Raw genomic sequence first — 20,005 nt, forward strand, 5'->3', positions numbered from 1 at the left:
GCTTCTATGATGATCTTCCTATATAAAAGTTTCATGGTATTAAATATTTAGTTTTCCCAGTGGGGCAAATTACACACTTGTAACCTTGGACAGTGATAGTTTTTTAAAAAGCTAATTAAGTGAAATTACTATTAAAATTGGTGATACTAAAGCACATATAAGAAAAAAAACTGTGGAATATTTGATAGTGTTTATTAAAAGAGAAGCATTGTCATACTAGGGATTAAGGAACAGTTTACAGAGAGGACTATTTTAACTAAACAATGCAGGAAAATTAGAATTCAATTATTATAAAATGAACAAACTTGCTTTGACTGTGAGTGTAATAAAACAAGCAGACTTGAGTGTAATTAAGCAAGCAAGTGTTTTTTCCCTCTTTACACATACAACTTAAATTACTGATAAGGAACAAAATTAATACATAGGTTTAATGTTTTTATTTTTTCAAATGAGGCAAAATTTTGTTTGGTGCAAAATGGTTGTTTCATTTTAAGCTTGGCTACATAGAATAGTATCTGTAGATTACTGATAAGACTTAAAGCAATATCATTCTACACTAGGATATGTCTTTCTTTTCTTTTCTTTTTAAATCCAGGGTTAGATGAATGGCTTCAATCCTGGTATCACTGTCAAAAATTAGATATTTAATAATTGCATGTTGAAAGAATGAATAAATCAGCCAATAAATAGATCGTTCCTATAATTTCTATTTTGGGAATTTAAGTGCAAAGTGAATAACAGATGCACTAATGAAGATTGAAAAACTAACTTGGAAAGAGGCTGTTCAACTATGCATCTCTAAATAAAACTATCTAAATGTAAACAGAACAGAAATATACAATCAAAACTGAAGGCAAAAAATGTTAATAGAGGTTATTAGACTGGAATTAAAGTATTTTAACCTCTTAATTTTTCAGGTTTTGAGGAGATTATGTATTTTCACTCTTTCAAGTAGATGTCTCAGGATAATTAAACAATTGCACTTATCCTCTGGTAGCAAATACAACATTCAAGGGTTATAGTGATTCTCTGAATCAAGTCAAAATCAATGAAAGCTCCAGAGAATCCAAGATGATATTATAGGTATATAACACAAGGGGAGTAAGTAGAAAACAGTTATAATTGAAAATTCCAGGTATAATTTGGACATGGGTTTACTCATAGGAACTGGTACACCGTTATATAGTCCAATATTTAAGAGATTATCAATATACGCATTTTGAAAGTGTCAGACCAGAGAGAAAAACAGCTATAAAAAACTGTTCAAGAACAAGATTCCATTTCATGTCTGTAGGACTTAAGTTTATATCATCCTAACTGCCAGGGTCAGAGGTCACATGGTCTTAGAATATGCTTCCGAAGCTGAATAGATTCTTCCAGCGTGAAATTGCGATTGGTTTTGGTAATGGAGACAGGGCTGAAGAATGAAAACACAGGTTATGAGGAAGGCAACTTAGAAAGGAGCCAGGGCACAAGCTGGGCTAGACTCCAGAGTAACTACCTGCTGGAGATGACAATGCTGGGGAGAGCAGTACACAAATAGGATTAAATTAATTTAGCAAAAGACAAGTTGTTTTCTTTCTGTCAGTATAGAAATATTTAACAATAATGCCCCTTTTCAGACTCCTTTTACCAGAAAAGGAAAAACCAACTGCTCCCTATAAAAGAAAAAATATTCTTTAAAAGCGTAGATGGAACTACGAAAGCTATAACACTAATCGTTATTGTATGGAAATACAGTATGGGATATGAGAGATTTTCCCAGAAACCAAATTTTGTTCCATCATTCAAATGGAATGGCCAAGCATCAAATGTGTGTATAGGGGGTGAGGTATAGTTAAATAATCTATTTGAGAAAGGTGAGAACTGAAGTTTAATATTTTTTTATTTTCCTTTATTTTATCAGACTTGTTTTTGATAATAAACTCCCTAGACATATAACTTGGGTTTAAACTTTCTAGATATATTGAGAAAGCTGGTGCTCAGAGAGAACTTTTTTCTCCATGAATTTCTTGCAAGGAGCACATTTCTTCAGCATGGTTCATACAATCGGTGCTAATGTTCATAGGTTCATCTTTCCATCTCTCTTTGTCTCTGTCTCTGCCTTTCTCTCTCTCTCTCTCTCTTCCCTCTCATTCCTCTCCTTCCTTTTCTCTCTTTTTTGTTTCTGCTGCTTCCAGATTTAAGGAAATAAAGCCTCAAGCATAGCTTCTACATATCAAATTAACCGTGTTTTTTCCTCTTACTATATTAACAGGAAACATTCATTCCTTGCCAGCTATATTATTTTTAGGAATTATGAAACAGCAAACACATTAAGTTTATTTGTTTGGTTTGTACAATATTTTAAAGTTTGTTGCCATAGTTTTAATTTCTTTTCTTTTGCATATTATGTTAAGATTTATTGTTTTCATTAAATACTCTAAAACCTCTTTCTTTTCACAGGCTTTATTTTAAAATAAAATAGAATTTAGGTAAGTTTTGATTCAACACTAGCAGAGATAAAATTAACAATTATAAATAAATGTTATTTTCAACTCTGTGCTTCTTTGATCCAGAATGCTCACTTGCCCCATGAATAGGAAGTTAAAGCTCTTAGAATAAAGAAATTAAAATAACCTCTGAACCTCCAAAAATTATTAAAATAATTTTACTATTTCTTGAGTTGAAAAAAACACATTTAAATTTTTATTTTATGGTCTTATTTGTCTTTTATTTATGTAAGACTTGTATTGTGAAAGTTGGTACATTGGCTACTAGTTAGAATATATATGGCCTCTTTCCTTTGGAGAAGTATAAAACCTAGTGGGGAAGACGTCTAAAAAATAACAAGTTAGATCGATACAGAAGAGGAAGGGCCAGAAAAATTCTGTGTATGAACCCATACATATTTTAAGTTGCAAATGGTGACCCTATGCTATTTTTTTTCTAAAAACCTTTCATTAAAATAGGATTTTTTCCTTATTTTAAAAGAAATACATGACAAATATTGGAAAATTAGAAATTCCATTTAGGCAAAAGAAAAAATTAATATTCTAGATTATGATTATCCAGTGGTCACTATTGTTAACTACCATTTTAATAACTTCATGTACATAGTTTTCCCAAATGTTATACTATTAATATTATACATATTTTTATAACATTGTCTTTCTACTTATTATATCATGACTGTTATTCCACTTAATTACTTTTTAAAAATATCATTAAATGTTGCATGATATTAGGGGATGTATTTGTACCATAATCTATCTAATAATCCATTATCTAACATCTTGGTCAGATTTTGGAGGAGTCTATATTGAATTCTTCTTTAATGATCTGCCTCCCGGGTTAGTTACAATTTTGAGTCCTTCATGAATTGGTAAATAGAGAATGTTGTAGAATGGGCCTGTACTGCTTGGTAGTTCTGGCCTCAGGCTAGGATTAGGGAGAAAGTTCTGCCAGAATAAGGACCTAATCATACATGTGATTAAAAGGTAGGTAGCCTTGCTTCCTGCCTAGCTGATTCAAGGCACTATTTCATTTGTCAAATGTTATAGATGATATAACTATATCTTATGAGTATACATTTTTCACCTCTTTGTTTAAAATCAAATTATATGAGTTATATGGTACCTACCAATGGCTTTCAATGATAAACTCAAAGTTATTAGGCAACTGCTTTGATTACTTCACTTCTTAATAGAAAATTTATTTACACGAGGAGAATGACAAACGTTAATACGTTGCTAATAATACTCTTTAAAAAAAAAGAAAAACAATGAATATCTAAGTAAAAGCAGTTTAGCACATATGGTGATAATTAACATGGCCTAAGATAACTTCAGAGGGATAATATTTCACCATTTTTGAAGATTACATTTAAAATTCTGTTGCGGTACATTTATTAGTTGAATGTTCAAGTTTTCTTAAATACACACACACATAAACACATGTTCTCATACAGTGTTTATATATAGAAATTATATTTAAAGAGATGACAGGTTATACTGTACAGTTTGAGGAATTCTGTACAAATCTCATCTGTTGATTTCTCTCTCTCTCTAACTGTCTTTATTTCTTTTACTTTTACCTTTATTTGGTCAGAAACCTAGTTATTGGATATAAATGCCTTGAGGAAGTGATAGAATTTTAAGTTGAAATTTTCCAAACTTTTAGAAACCCAAACTGCATTTAAGAAAAATGCACTTTTTCAGTGTTGCTTTTTGAGATTCTGATTCAGTAATCTGGGATGGGAACCTAGAATCAGAATTTTGAAAATGCTCTTTGGGGACTTCTGGTCAACCAGTTTTGGCAGCCACTGGCTTGAGCCATTTTCAACTACAAATTTAGCAGGAATTAGGTGGGATTAAATTAAAATAACAAAGATGCCTATAGATCAGAAGTATTTTTATGAGAATAGGTCACTGGACAACACCATGTCCATTGTAGCCCTTATTCTTGTTTATGTTTAGAACAAGATCACCAAACCTTAGAGATGGGAAAGATCAGAATGATAATTTCACGTAGTGCCCTGATTTTTCCAGTGAGAGAGAGTAAAGGACTTGGTCAGCACCCTACTCTAAGAAGTCACATAACTGGGACTCTGACATGATTTCCTGACTCCACCCAACCAGTAATTCTTTAGATTACATCATAACGTCTCACTACACACACTAACTACAACACACTTTTGATGTATAAGTATTAGTCATTGTTTACCTGAAAAGTATTTACAATTATGTATACAATTAAAGACAATGCCCTACCTCCTACTCAGTTGTGTTATTTTTATATTTGTTTCAGCCCAAAGGCTTTAAATAATGTACTAAAGTTTTAGGTTTTAGATTGGCAATGAATTTGAACTCACATCAGTTACCCTGCAGTTTAATTAAAATCTGAAGTAGAGAAAACTTGTTAAATGTCTCCACTTTTAACATCTTGCTATAATGGAAATCATGACAAATCTCTATAATGGAAATTGTGCAAATCCTGCCACAGGCTTTGGCTTATCTGGGTAGAGCACTCAGCTTTGTGATATGCACAACTTGATCTAACCTACCGAAGTAAACGTCGGAAGCCAGCACTTCCAATAATAGTGTGAAAAATGCCATCCTAGTAGCATACTGATATGTCAGAAAATCCTCTGATTCTATTTTTGTGTTAGGATTTGAACTTGTAACAAAGAGTGGACCACAAAATTAACTTACATTTTAGAGATAAAGATCTCTCTTTAATTTTAGTATTCAGCTGTGTTTGAAAGTCAGTTCAGGTTAAATACAACTTCTGTCATGAAGTCTTTCTTAATTTCCCATAGCTGAAAATGATCTCTATTGTTTCTATTTCTGTTTAACTCTATCTCCCCTAAGCATTATTAATTTCCAATTTTATTATTTATATATTCATAACAGGAAGTCTTCATGTTCATCTTTGTAAACTGAGAACAATACAGAAGTAACTCGAACACTGAAAAATATTTGTTAAAAAATTAAGTGATGAATGCACATGGTGTTATGTACCTTTGGAAATCTAAAGTTAGAGACATAAAAATAGAACCCAAAGGGTTGATAACTGAACTCAGGATTTATGTCTGCTTTTGTAATATCTCTCAATGTACTGCTGACTGATTTCAATGATTTAAGTACCTGACATAACCTCCTTCCTTATTTCTTTTTCACTTGAAAAAATAGAATAACACCAAGTTATTTTACTTATCTTGTGATAGTATCAAGAAGTTGGTGCTTTTACAATAATTGAGCAAAGTGGGGCAGAATCCTATGAAGTTTTATCACTAAAGCTATTTGTGCTGGGGATTAACTACACTTGTACCTTTTCTCTACATGTTTATAGCCTTAGTATCTGGTTTATTGCTAACCATTGGCCCATCATATTTTGGCCGTGTGAATAGATACTTTAGGGAGAGATTAATGCCAAGGTGCTAAGATCAGATCAGGATCAACCCAACTTCATGATGTAATTATGCACCTAAATTAATTATTTAGGTCTGTATTTTGAGTGATGCTAATTCCATTACTAAAAAAAAAGTATTAAATTAACCACTGCTTTTAAATGTTAGACACAGCACATAATTGCAAATCTGACAGTGAAGTAGAAGAATGCACTACATGAACTTTCATCAGTTATGGTTTGACTGATTGAGTTAGAAATCAAGATGGCTCACTTCTTCACCTTTATTCACTAATGCTATTTTCTGGGCTAACTTGCAAGGAGGCAAAGTTTCATAGTGTACGTTGGATCTCAAATGTTAAATGCACTGTTCCTCATCTCAAAATGTTTATCCTAGAAGCTATTCTACTTGTTCTCAGTGAATGGAAGTTCCTTTTCATGTTTCTTTTGCTTATTTATTATGCAGGTAATTATAACCTCTAAATAGGAACATGAAGTACAAGAACACAGTTTGATTATTTTCTCGAAATTACACTAATACAAATGAGCAAACAAAATAGGATTTTTCAATTATGTATAAAATGGCACAGACTTTAATAACTTTTCATCTCAATGAGGCATTTAGTAAGGATTAGTAATTTAAAAGAGCTTGGAAGTATTAGCCTTTGCAAAAAGTTTAGGAAGCGTGGATAATCAAGACAGGCTCTGTATCTTTCTCTCCTTGAACATAGATTGAGGGACTTGTGAGCAGAAAAAAACTTCACATTTTCCCAAAAATCTCTGCTTGGAAGAATTTGGCCCTTTGGAAGTTATAACTCTTCCAACAGTGATTAGCACATTTATAAACAGGTGCGCTAAAGAAGATCCTGCCAGCTGCTAAGCAGGATTCACAGATGCTTGCTATATCCCAGCCCTATATAAGTTAGTTCTCAAGTGCAATCTTTAATGCCCTGTTAGTCAGGAATACTGAAGCCAAGTAAACCTACTAAGTAGCTTGAGGTTTCCTCTACCAACCAATGTTGGATCTTTGCCAAGCCATAAACCTGGTGGGTATGTTAGCTTCTTCCTTTATCTTAAGCAGTTTCTGCTGTTCAATCCCATACAAAAGTACAGTGTATGTTGGTGGGAGTGTAAATTGATACAGCCACTATGGAGAACAGTATGGAGGTTCCTTAAAAAACTACAAATAGAACTACCATACGACCCAGCAATCCCACTACTGGGCATATACCCTGAGAAAACCATAGTTCAAAAAGAGTCATGTACCAAAATGTTCATTGCAGCTCTATTTACAATAGCCAGGACATGGAAGCAACCTAAATGTCCATCGACAGATGAATGGATAAAGAAGATGTGGCACATATATACAATGGAATATTACTCAGCCATAAAAAGAAATGAAATGGAGGTATTTGTAATGAGGTGGATGGAGTTAGAGTCTGTCATACAGAGTGAAGTAAGTCAGAAAGAGAAAAACAAATACAGTATGCTAACACATATATATGGAATCTAAGGAAAAAAAAAAAAAAGGCCATGAAGAACCTAGTGGCAAGACGGGAATAAAGACACAGACCTACTAGAGAATGGACTTGAGGATATGGGGAGGGGGAGGGGTGAGATGTGACAGGGTGAGAGAGTGTCATGGACATATATACACTACCAAATGTAAAATAGATAGCTAGTGGGAAGCAGCTGCATAGCACAGGGAGACCAGCTCGGTGCTTTGTGACCACCTAGAGGGGTGGGATGGGGAGGGTGGGAGGGAGGGAGATGCAAGAGGGAAGAGATATGGGAACATATGTATATGTATAACTGATTCACCTTGTTATAAAGCAGAAGCTAACACACCATTGTGAAGCAATTATACTTCAATAAAGATGTTAAAAAAAAAAAAAAGTACAGTGTAATTCTGGTATAGAATGTTGTTTAAATGGCAACCAAGACTATGTGAAGAGGGGGTCACGATGCAATGTTTTTGTGTACAGGGACCTCATGTCTTCACATCTATGCAAAACAATGAACTACACACTGTAGATGTTAAATATATGAATGATCACTAATTACATTATTATATGGGACAAATTATCCATAATACTTTATCTATGCATATTAGTCCCTTTATAGAACATACATTTCATACTCAATTACATAATGTCTAGGCCTGTGTTGGATTTTAAATAATTATAAATATGTATGTGGCTTTCCCAAATTGCAATAGTGTTCATATGAAATAGATAAAATAATGGTGTTTAAAGGTATAAACTTATAAGGAGTATTAACTAATCCATAGAAATCTAATGTACAGTATAATGAATATAGACAATAATATCGTACTATAATTAGATACTTTGATAAATATCACTATAACGGTAATCATATAACAATATATAAATGTACTAAAGTAACCTTAAACTTACACAAAGTTACATGTCAAATTTATTCAATTAAAGAAACCCACCAAAATAGATAAAAGGAGGTTTTCCACTCACTTTACTCTCTGTATTCTAGTCAAGTAAATTGTAATTATAAATATCCTGCCTGGAAATTAGGATTTGATCCAACTTCTCTATTGACAAATTGACTCCTAATCTGTTTACTTATTATTCTCCCTACCATTTAAACATTTTTTTCATTCATTAGTCAAGCTCCCAATTATAATTCCATGTTTTATAAATATTTCTCTCCAGGTAAATTGGACAAGAGCTAGTATTACATCAAGAGTGAGTAACCAGTCTCTCCCATCTCAAGTGACTCATATAAAACTTTGTATCTTTCAATTTACTCTCTTCCTCCTCTTTTAATATCAAAGTTACACACACATACATATAATCACTTTCTTTTCTCAGTAGCATCGAATATGTATTCTTATTCATTGATTTTATCAAATAAATTTTAATGCTTATAATATGGTAGATACTCTGTCAGGATATAAAGGTAGATTATACCTAATCACCTACTCCTAAGAATTCTCTCATAACCATGCAATTTCCTATTTACAGTCACTTGATGATTATGGGCAGAGCCTTTGCTCTAATTATGGCATCATCAGGCCTCACTGTGACCACCATTATATGCGGTTGTTAGGTATGTGGATTTGGGATTCAACCTACAGTGTCTCAGTTTTCATATCATCTGCTCTTTGATGTGGGGAGAATTATTTTATGTCTCTATTAATAAATGTTCCTTAAAAATAAAGATTATAGTAGTAATTATTCACAGGGCTGTAGTAAGGATTTAATGACATGACACTTGCAAAACTCAACGGAATACTTGGCATATTATAAGTGCTTAATATGGTGTGTGTGTGTGTGTGTGTCTGTGTGTGTGTGTGTGTGTGTCTGTGTGTGTGTCTGTGTATGTGTGTGTGTATGATTGCTTTAAAATATTTGAAAACTGTGGATCTAAATAATTGAAATTAATTTTTTGGACAAAGGACAAGATAAGGGTTTTTAGATAATTTGGCGAGTGTTTGCGTTTCGATTTTGTAGCTTGTGACTTTTTGTGTGACTTAAGCATTTGTAAATACCACAAAATTTAATATAATTGTTAACATGAAAATGATTGGCCTTTATGTTTAATAACTATATCCTACCTATTATAAAATCTTGAATACAATTTACAAAAAAATATGTAAAGCCACACTGGACAGCAGTAATTACGAGGAATCTTGGATTTTAGTTTACATGACTCATGTAAACAATGAAAAAAAAAAGGTTAAGATAATGGCATACTTTTTTTCTACAAAAAAGACTGAGTTTAAGTGCTATTTACTTACAGAAACTTTATAAAAATTCAACCTGAAGAAAATATCTAAAATAGTGGCTTAACTATTATAAGTCATTACTCTTCTTTTTATCTTTTAGGAATACACAATAGATATAATTTTTGCCCAAACCTGGTTTGATAGTCGTCTAAAATTCAATAGTACCATGAAAGTGCTTATGCTTAACAGTAATATGGTTGGAAAAATTTGGATTCCTGACACTTTCTTCAGAAACTCAAGAAAATCTGATGCTCATTGGATAACAACTCCTAATCGTCTTCTTCGAATTTGGAATGATGGACGAGTTCTATATACTCTAAGGTACTACTGTTTAAAAAAACTTGTAGTTGCTCTAATTTATTTTCCATACTAATATTTGATCAACTCATAAATTTCCATTTTTCAAACTTGCAAAGTAAGAAATATGAAGTTTCTTTTATACACTAAAATCTAAAATGGTGAACTATCATGGAAACACTTGTTTAAGCTCGGAGTTACTAGTATGTGAAAAGGACTGAAAGCAAAGAGGAAAAACTCTTCGATTTCCCCTCTTTGAAGCAGAATAGATTGTGGTACAAACATTATGTTTTTTTTAATCTATAGGGCAAGTGATTGACAGAGATTTTTCTCTAGGAGTTCATCCTGCTATAACATTTTAAAATACTCTGATTTTCAGTGGTGTAGTAAAACATCCCTAACATAAGATTAAATGAGGGTCGATGTATAAGATTCAAGTTTATTTAATTCATTGTCTTGAACATATCGACTCATTAAGAATCATCCCTTTAACGGAAAGATGTTTATGGTCAAAAGAAAAAAATTCACCATACTTAACCAGGTACACTCTGTTAATCTGCATGTGTGTGCACGTATATGTGTTTGTTGAGATCCTGAAGTATGAATTTTTAACTGTGAACACAGAGATCATACTTGGGCTAATTATGAGGCATCTTAGTTGGCTGGAGAGAAAAATGTCAAAATTTTCTTATTCATTTATGAATGTTATTATATTACTACTTAAGACTTTGAGACTTCCGAATTTTTATTATTTTCTATATCACAGTCCATTACTGTGGGCCAAAATCACGTTTAAAAATTAGACAAAAGATTTTTAATGCCTGAAATTATTTCTCATTATTTAATATTTATTTTTCCATCTAAATAGATTGACAATTAATGCAGAATGTTACCTTCAGCTTCACAACTTTCCTATGGATGAACATTCATGTCCATTGGAATTTTCAAGTTGTAAGTGATAAAATACTTGATTTTTCATAGAATTTTATAGCCTCTGATCCTGTTTATTTAAAAATGTAAAATAAAATGAGATAAACTGCAATTTATACAATTTTCAGAAGTGTGGACTATGTTTAACTGTCTTAGATAAAATGACATATTTGTTTCTGGCTTTAAATTAAAAAGTGGCAATAAATCCATAGTAAATATATATATTTTATCATTCTTTACAAATCTTAGTTATATCCATGTCCTTTTCTTATTTTGATTAAATAAGGGACTACTGAAGATAGATTTGTATTCAGATGTTTTTACACTGCCATGAATAAAAAGTTGATTCGAATTTTATTCATCTTTCTAGAGGCCAGATTTAACTTTATTACATTGTACTTTAAAATATATTTAATTGGTCTGGTGAAGAACATTTACTATATGGTAGCAAATATTTGAGAAAACTTTAATGAGTTGGAAAAACCAAGGTATAAATAAATTTATTCAAAAGAATGAATGAAACACAGAGAAATGATTAGAGAGAAATAATTTAGATACAAACACTTAGTATTTTGTTGCAAAGAAATAGTTATAATCTTTCTATACCAATATCAGTTTTGTTTTATATTTACTAACATATTTATCCTCACATATATCTTGATAAACATGTTTTTCTACATAATATATAATTGAGCGTCTTGAAAACCCATAAAATGACTTTAAAAATATTGCTTATGTCTGTGAATTGTATAATGCTTTTTCCTTTTTTAAAATTCAATTTTTTTCAGATATCACATTCTAGAATTTATTCACAGTAGATTATAAGTATTTATAAGTATTATCCTGCTTCTTCACTTTAAAAATTCCCATATATCTCTTGCTGTCATTTATTAAGGATTTTCTTGACTTTCTTAATAATTTTAATCTCACTAAAATGTCCTTTTTAATTCATAGTCTCATCTCTCACTGCTCTGATTTTCTAACATTGACTTCTCAATGAATAAAACAGCCATATAACAGCAAAGACTTGATTAAAAAACATTCAAGGACTAGTTGATATGCAAATATTTAAAGATGTAGCAATTACTGTATTCTCCTCTAGATATCATGCCTGAATTCTTGGTGTGATATCTCTTTAGCTTTGATTGTCATTATTGGGAATATCCTATCCCTGTTAGTGCAATTGGGTGTTACTGACATAAATATAATAATCATAGCTATCTTTTTTCAGGCACTCTATAGGAGTCCAGTAGAGGATACAGCCTTCTCCATCTAATATTTCACAACAAATGTATTTGGAAGATTTCATTATGGCTCCCATTTTACAAGTCAACATCATGAGATTTAGAGTGGTTAAGTAACTAGCTCCCTGTTTCTATTTGTGCCCACATTCCTATATATTATGATTATACTCTATTACTTCTACAATTCCAATGAAAAAGAATGGGAAATATGGAAAAACAAGATGCTAAACCTTTAGAACAAGAGAGAGAAGATGGAGAAAAGAAAGAGGAAACACATCCTTACACAGGCCAACAAAGATGAGAGCAATTTCATTGCATGGCTGATTAGGGGATCCTGGTGGGAAATGATACTCTGTTTTGGAACTTTTTAAAGTTGATAGTGAATTTCATTCCGGTAATATGGTAGATTAACCTTTGTGTCTAAAACAATTTAAAACATTTTATTATTAAAATCGTCTCAAAAACCTTTAAGTGATCACTAGGAAAGAATTTTCAGCCACAAAAATTCACATTACAAGTTGAAACCAGAAAGGCAAGAAGGTTTGTGGCCTGAGGACATTTGCCAAAAAAAGATAAAATTGAGCTTCAATTTTGACAGCCTTGTGGATTGGAAATGTAGTAAAACATGATCGCTACATACATCTGAGTTACAAAAGGCTGGACACTTAAAGTAACAAGAAGGAGCGCCCCCTCCCCCATACACACACACATGCACATACAAACACTAAGGTCTAAAAGGAAAGTTGTCTCTTCAATCAGCATACCAGGGTGAATTAACTCCTTGAGAGGATTTAACCACAAGCCCAGCCCCACATGGATTTTCCCAAATTTCCTTCGGTTGGTCCAAAAAACCCTTGTGGATTTCCAGGAAGTGTAGCAGAAACAAAATCATATCCTTTTTAAAAGAATACACTTCCATTCTAGACAGCTGCTGAGAAGGCAAAGGCATTTTCAACATAAATAACAAAGGTCTAGTATCCAGAATATACATAAGAATTCAGATAAAAGAAAGATAAAAAGGAAAACCCAATAAAATAATGGGCAATTGACAAGCAGTTATCCAAAGAAGAAACCGAAGAATCTAATAAACACATGAAAATTTTTCTAGGTTTTATTCATAATCAGGAAAAAAGTGAAATAAAGTACACTCTACAGTGAAAATAAAGAAGACTGTCCAAATAAACTTTAATGAGAATATAGATCCACATGTATTTTCATACTCTGGTTGGTGAGAGATGAGTATAGTATACTCTCTATGGAAAAAAAGATTGACGTTGTTTCATAAAGTGGCAAGTATATGTAAACCACGACCCAGCTACTCCATACCTAGGTATATATACCAGAGAAACTTGTGCATATACATGTTTTGTGAGACATGTACAATAACATAACTAACAGCAGTGTTAGTAATAGCCAACAGAAAAGATTACAAGTGTGGACACAGTAAAATGGATAAATAAATTCTAGTACATCTTTACAATAGAACAAATTTACTACTACTACATAAAACAGCATGGATGACTAAATATGATATTAAAAGAAGTAAGATATAAAATAATGCATCCAGTATGTTAACAATCAAGCAGAGTTCAAAAAGAAACTAGACTAAGCTATATATTTCAGAATTGCCTATCAAAAAATCTATAACCAAAAAAACAAGGGGAGGATTATCACAGAAATCAGGTTAGTGGTTACCTGTGGTCGGGAGGGGAAATACTATATTGGAGTGGACACATGGTTTTTCCCAAGGCTAGCAAGATTTTATTTCTTGATTTAATTGGAGTCAACATGGATTATCATTATTTAATCATTATGATTATTCCTTAAACTATACTCATAAATTTTATGCAGTATTTTTTCTATATTTGACATATAATAAAAATGAGAAAGAATTTCAAAAGAATTTGTCTTTGGATGTTGGTATTGCAAAAGTAACAGATTTGGATCTGCTAATGTATATATTTTTAATTTTAATTTTTACCTAGATGGATACCCTAAAAATGAAATTGAGTATAAGTGGAAAAAGCCTTCTGTAGAAGTGGCTGATCCTAAATACTGGAGATTATATCAATTTGCATTTGTAGGGTTACGGAACACAACTGAAATCTCTCACACAATCTCTGGTAAGAAGGAAATACAAATCAGTGATTAATGCTAGCATCAGTGGCATTTGCATTTAAATCTATGGTTTGGAATCCTATACTTGTATGTATTTTATAGCCAAAATAAAACAATTTTTTTCTTCCAGGGGACTATATTATCATGACAATTTTTTTTGACCTGAGCAGACGAATGGGATATTTTACTATTCAGACCTACATTCCATGTATTCTGACAGTTGTTCTTTCTTGGGTGTCTTTTTGGATCAATAAAGATGCAGTACCTGCAAGAACATCACTGGGTATGACATGTAATATATGCTATAGTGTCATATGACTTTTAGCAACATTTTAATGTAATAAAAGTTTACAGTTTAATATGTTAGAAATATTCTCTAACTGCAGTCCGACAAAAATGGACAGATACTCTAGTGCAATATGATGTTGAAATGAATATATGAAACAAGTAGGAAATAGAATTGTAAAGAGCTTGAAATCTCAGAAATGTTTTTAATAGAGGTCAAGGGAAGAATAAAAACTAAGCAAGAATTAATGCATGAAAATCATACATAATCCCTGAATCTTAAATGTGATCAATATTTTCAATCACTTTTTATCAAGATTTTATTTTTTAGCCAAATCACTAATAGCCAGTATTTATTGACTGGTGTGTGTTTAGAAAGCTTTGAAATCCCCTTCTCTTACAATGGTGCTAATGAACAGTCAACGGTTCCAAAGGGCAGGTGCTGAAAGGAACAAGAAGTTTCCAGGCTTCTGTGATCTATAAAATGTGTAATTAGTCTGTGAATATTTTTGAGAGTTGCCTGTACAACAACACTGATTAAAAGGGTAATTTGTAATTCATACTTGATAAAATAGACTTTTCATTTTTTCTTTAGCAATGTGTTGCAATAAAGTCATAAGAAAATGTGTCTAATTATTATACATTTGTTTAAAAGAAAATGATAACCTAAATTTATGCATTGATATACAAAGATGAATTATTGATTAATTGATTAATTCCCAACATCAGTATAAGATATGAATCTCACTACTGATAATTGTGTCCTAAAGACATAAAGAAAGTTGGGACAGTTTCTAGTTTCAACAAAAAGAGGTTTCCATGTGGTTTCTATGGTAGGTGGTGACTAACTCCATTTAGTAAATATAGTAAAATGCAAATTACGTAAAAGCAGCAAGATAAAACCTGAAGTACCTAGTTCTATACTTGGAAATGCAACTCCTTGGGAATCTAAATAGAGGTGTAGATATAGCTAGGGGACAAAATGCACTCATATCTGAGTTTTGTTTCCTACAATTATTTCAAATTATTTTATGTTCCAAGGTAATCAAATTACTTTCGTTTTTTTGTATGCTTCTCTGAGTATAACAAATATTATATTTTGTTCTTAAATATTATTCTTATATTTTTTCCCAAAGAAAATTTGGATGGATTATTTCTACCATTACGGTTATATGAAGCCAAAAGCCTATGCCATAGTGTCATGAAAGAGAATAGTCAATAGTGGAATTGTGTTTTTACATGAATTCATATTTTTAATATTACCACATCAACTATAAAGATAAGCCATAGCCAGATCTAACTTAAAGAATATCTCTTACAACTGTGGACCCTATATAGCTGGAGGATCAAGGATTTTTTTTAAAGTGTACATACATACATCCATACATACATCATTGAAGGACAATTTCCTGAGCTCATTTATTCAAGACTGTATTTTTTTTTTTTTTTTATTACACCCTCTCGTGTGCTTAATGCTTTGTCTTTTCAGTAATTAACATATGTCCAATGTTTTTTTAATGTTTACAAATGGTTTACACATATATTATTTAATCTTTGCCTCGAGACTTTAGGGGAGGTGTTTTTTTTTTTTTTTTTTTTAATTATTTATTTATTTTTGGTTGCATTGGGTCTTTGCTGCTGCGCGCAGGCTTTCTCTAGTTGCATGGAGTGGGGGCTACTCTTCATTGTGGTGTGCGGTCTTCTCATCGGGGTGGCTTCTCTTGTTGTGGAGCACAGGCTCTAGGCACGCGGCCTTCAGTAGTTGTGGCACACGGGCTTAGTTGCTCCGCGGCATGTGGGATCCTCCCAGACCAGGGAATCGAACCCATGTCCCCTGCATTGGCAGGCAGATTCCCAACCACTGCGCCACCAAGGAAGTCCCAAGACTGTATTTTAACAAACATTTATCAAAAGCTTTATGTGAAATAGGCAGCATTCTAGGTGCTGCAGTGTTAACAGTGAACAAACTGTGATGTGCTCATGTTCATGTTAAAACATAAAACATTTATGTTTTAGTGGGGTGTACAGGTAATGTACACATATAAAAAGCATACAATAAAATGTCAGTGAGTATTAAAGGGTACGAAGAAAAAGTAAAATAAATGGCTAGAGAATGGCAGGGGATGTGGGTGAATATACTGTTTGTTATGTTATCTTGTGGAGTCAGACTAGACCTATTTGAGGAGGTGGCAGAGACCTAATGAAGTGTGGGAGCTAGCCTGGTGGATATCTGGTAGAAAGATAGTCCAGACAGGGAGAACCACAAGCTTCTGAAGTGGAATCTTCCTTGCCATCCATGCTTGAGGTTCAGAAAGAAGACAACTGAGTCTAGAGGTGACTGAGTAGTGGTAGAAAACAAGATTGGAGAGGCAGCCGGTAGTTAGATCATATGTTTTAGTAGGTCATTTTAAGGGCATTGGGTTTTATTCCAAATGTAATGGGAGACTATTGTAAGATTTTGAGCAGGGGAAGCCAACGGGGAAATAGCAATGAATCTGCTACGTATTTTAAACGTTTTCTTAATTTCATGAACTCAGAGATATTTTAATAGGAAATCCACCATATTATTTTTAAGCTAAACTCTGTGATAATAATTACTAAATTAAAGAAATAAATGTGTAGAAGCTAAGTTCTACTATAGTTTTCCTTAATTTATGCAATAGAAATGTAATAGTATTTTAGTAAAGTGAAATTTAATTCCATCATTGATAATGAAATCAAAGAACACATTGGCCTTAAGATTTTTTTTCTACTTGAGATGGGACATTTTTATGGAAGCCAGGAGTACCTTGGGAAAGCTACCTTCGTCTGACTATGGGAATGTTATGATTTAATAAGTTATAAAAAATATAGTGCACAAATCAAGGAAGAGAGAAGACTGGTAGTCACTGAAATTATTTCGCACTTACCATATGAAAAGCCTTTAAATATAATTTTGGCTTAAAAATAATTGAAGCAAAAACTGTCAGGAATAATGGGAGAAATACACAAATCTGCAATAATAATTGAACATTATAATACTCTTTCTCTTTCATTGATAGAATAACTACATGGAAAAATCAATTAAGATGTAGAAAATTTGAATGAAATTATCAAACTTAACCTGATTGATATTTATAAAACACTGCACCTAACTACAGAATACACAATATGTTCAAATGCATACGGAACATCAACCAAGATCTCAATAACATTCAAAAGACTAAAACTTTCCAGAGGATATTTTCTAACCAAAATGAAAGTAAATTAAAAATGAATAAAAATAACACAGATTAATAATGGCCTCATTCATTTGGAAAAATTTTAAAAGACCTTTAGATAACTCTTGGGTTAAAGAAAAGTCAAAAGGAAATTAGAAAATATTTCAAACTTAATTTTAATAAGAATTTAACATATAAATATTTGTAAGATGCAGCTAAAGCATTGCTTAGAAGGGAAATTTTAAACACTAGTATTAGAAAGGAAGAAAGATTTTACATCTACTTTAAAAAATGAGTAAATACCTTTTATGTAAATATATTATACAAAATTTATTACATTACTGTGCCCGTTTTTTAGATGAGAGGCACAGAGGAGTTAAGAAACTTCCCTGAGGTCACAGAGTTAAGAGTGGGAACATCAGAGTTTGAACCTAATTTGCCTCCATGACTTCCAATTCATTTTACGTGTATCATCTTTAATTTTTTCAATCCTAAGCGATAAAAATAAAAAGATGGGCATGTGAAAGGAATTATTATTAAGGCATGTTTCAGTGTAGACATGAGGGAAAGAGGTGGCTGTTGCCTTCACCATTACCAAAGAGGCACTTTCTATTTTTTCAACCCAGATGTTGCCACTTTATAAATAATTGACCAAATTAAGATTCATTTGGCATTATATTTAGTACTTTTTGGAGAGAAAACAATCCCACTAATGGTGCCTTCTTTCATGAGGCAAAGAATGAGAATTAAGGCAGTTTAGATTAGAAGAGATATAACATGTGCAGCTGTGAGTTAGGGGGCCTAAAATTAGCAGTGGTAAGAACCACAAGAAGACCATGGATAAAGAGAAACAGATACCCCCAAAGATCTATACACAGGGCTGGGGCCCAGGCGGGTATCCCAATTTTATATGTTGACTTCTTCAAAACATGAAGATTTACTCTGTCCTTTTCAAGTATTCCCTTGATATCATTTTGCCTGTATTCTTCACCGAGATGAAAAAAATAGGTCTAATTCAAGTTATAAAAAATAAAATTCTAGAGCAGTTTGGATTACTTTTAACTGTGTGTGGCAGGAAACTTCAAATCACTGTAGATTCAATTGGGTAGAGGTCTAAAATGGCTTCTGGTGCTCTGGCTATTGTAGTCCAGCAAAATGCAATTAGGAAGAGGGAAAGAAGGGCATTTCCTATCTTTCTAATGACATCTTCTGGTAGTTGTTTACATCCTTGACTTAATTCTTCTTGGCTAGATTTCAGCCTGTGGCCACACACAGCTAAAAGAAGCTGGCAAATAAATTTGTACTTTCAGGCAGGCGCAGACTAGCTAAAGATTGGATAGTCTATTACTATGGAGGAAGGGAAGAATAGGTATGGGGAGTCAACTACCTGCGGTCTGGAGAATTTAGATGATTAGAACTCACAGAGACACAAAGAACACATTGAACACAATGTAGCTATGGTTACCAGAATTTTTTTTTTCTGTAAATCACAAGTAATTATATGCTTTTATTTTCCATTGTTTATATCTGCTCACACTATTGCCAAATCGGATGGAAGAATAAAAATGGTCTAAGTTATTTTTCCTCATTTATTTTTCTTCCCTCCCTCCACAGGTATCACTACAGTTCTGACTATGACAACTTTGAGTACAATTGCCAGGAAGTCCTTACCTAAGGTTTCTTATGTGACTGCGATGGATCTCTTTGTTTCTGTTTGTTTCATTTTTGTTTTTGCAGCTTTGATGGAGTATGGTACCTTGCATTATTTTACCAGCAACAAAAAAGTTAAGACTACTAGAGAAAGAAAGCTAAAAAATAAGGCCTCGGTATGTTAGAAAAAAATCTCTATTTTATAAGCAACAATTTACTGTTAGAGATACTCTTTTGGGTTCTCATGTTATACTTTCTTAGACTGATATGGTTGCTAGTGATACTTTGACAAAAGATAAAAAAAATATTAAGATGAAACTGGAGTACCTAACATTGCCCACCAGCAAAAGTATTCTTATATTTTTCCCTAGAAAAGACTTTTGGATCACCTTTGTAAAGAGTGGTTATTATGCTGTGAAATTTTCCACAAGTAGTAAATTCTTTGTACCTAAAAATTATTTAAACTCTCTCTTTGAATCTATTTTTGTGATAGGATTTGGACTTCTTACATTGGTACCCCACAAAATTAACTCAATTTTTAGAGATAAAGATCTCTCTTTAATGTTAGTATTCAGCTGTGTTTGAAAGACATAGCTTTCTATGTCATAGAAAAGATATCTGTTTGGCTT

General features: G+C 32.4%; 1 protein-coding gene across 1 annotated transcript in view; it reads left to right on the forward strand.

The window, feature by feature from the left end:
• Positions 1-20,005, forward strand: part of GABRG1 (gamma-aminobutyric acid type A receptor subunit gamma1) — a 67,991-nt gene that overhangs the window by 34,969 nt on the left and 13,017 nt on the right. Inside the window, exons 4-8 of the mRNA XM_082390687.1 lie at positions 9,753-9,973; positions 10,818-10,900; positions 14,109-14,246; positions 14,372-14,524; positions 19,341-19,552. Coding sequence (XP_082246813.1) covers positions 9,753-9,973; positions 10,818-10,900; positions 14,109-14,246; positions 14,372-14,524; positions 19,341-19,552 — 807 coding nt within the window. The remainder of the gene's footprint in view (positions 1-9,752; positions 9,974-10,817; positions 10,901-14,108; positions 14,247-14,371; positions 14,525-19,340; positions 19,553-20,005) is intronic.

This window comes from Balaenoptera borealis, assembly GCF_965194805.1.
Source record: "Balaenoptera borealis genome assembly, chromosome: 4".
NCBI classification, from domain to species: domain Eukaryota; kingdom Metazoa; phylum Chordata; class Mammalia; order Artiodactyla; family Balaenopteridae; genus Balaenoptera; species Balaenoptera borealis.